General features: G+C 51.3%; 1 protein-coding gene across 1 annotated transcript in view; it reads right to left on the bottom strand.

Annotated features, from left to right (window-relative positions):
* The window catches only part of LOC103771447 (H(+)/Cl(-) exchange transporter 5), a gene marked incomplete at its 3' end in the record, with an annotated part of 9,559 nt that overhangs the window by 6,580 nt on the left and 2,133 nt on the right, over positions 1-846 (bottom strand). Inside the window, exon 2 of the mRNA XM_008938745.1 lies at positions 129-228. Within this exon, the coding sequence (XP_008936993.1) occupies positions 129-228 (100 nt within the window). The remainder of the gene's footprint in view (positions 1-128; positions 229-846) is intronic.

Below are 846 nucleotides of genomic sequence, written 5' to 3'. Positions count from 1 at the left end.
CCCCCCCCGGCGTGCCTCCAGGGCCCCAGCCTCTGCCTCCAGAGCCCTGCCAGGCTCTGGGGGAGCAATCCACACTGGTGCTGCCACCCAGACCCCCAAAAGCTTTTCCAGCTGAGGTCTGCTCTTACCTGCCAAGAGCCCGATGAGGAGCATCAGCAGCCAGCCAGAGAAGGCGTCGCTCACGCTGTGGATCAGTGCCCACGTGGACTCCTTGCTTCTGCTGGTGATCTAGAGCAGGTTTTTCCAAGAGAAACCACAGTCTGTCAAGACGTTGATCTACCAGGGTGTAAAAGTGCTCTAAAAGCTACGTGGTGATATCACTAGTGGAAGATAGCCCCTAGCTTTCAAAACAACGGATCTCGGGAGAAATTCTGCTTGGAGGGGAGAGAGAAAAGGTATCAGGCAGCATCTGCTCTTACAGCCAGGGCAGTCAATGCAGCCCTGGTCAGGAGATGGACAAGAATGGATCAAGGATGCTTCCATTTTTCCCAGAAAAATACAGTATTCAAGTAGCACATCCTCCTAGGCAACTGCTCCATAAAAAAAAAGACAAAATTCATCCCATAAACTTTTCATGCCATTACTCATTAGTAACATATCCTCCTAGGCAACTGCTCCATAAAAACAGGACAAAATTCATCCCGTAATCTTTTCGTGCCATTACTCGTTAGCAACAGCAAGTTACCAACACCCTGATGCCACAAAGGAACACTGAAGAAACAGCTCAAGCACTTTGCCCAATATGGTCCTGTGGGCACTGATACCCACCTACAGCAAGAGCCAAGAGAAGCTGCCCCCAGCAGCACCAACTGCTGGAGAGAGTCCAGTGGAGGGTCTGGAGCACCC

This window comes from Merops nubicus, unplaced genomic scaffold (assembly GCF_000691845.1).
Source record: "Merops nubicus isolate BGI_N331 unplaced genomic scaffold, ASM69184v1 scaffold13334, whole genome shotgun sequence".
NCBI lineage: Eukaryota > Metazoa > Chordata > Aves > Coraciiformes > Meropidae > Merops > Merops nubicus.
Note: the sequence above shows the minus strand (reverse complement) of the source record. Positions and strands in the feature narration are given on the sequence as shown.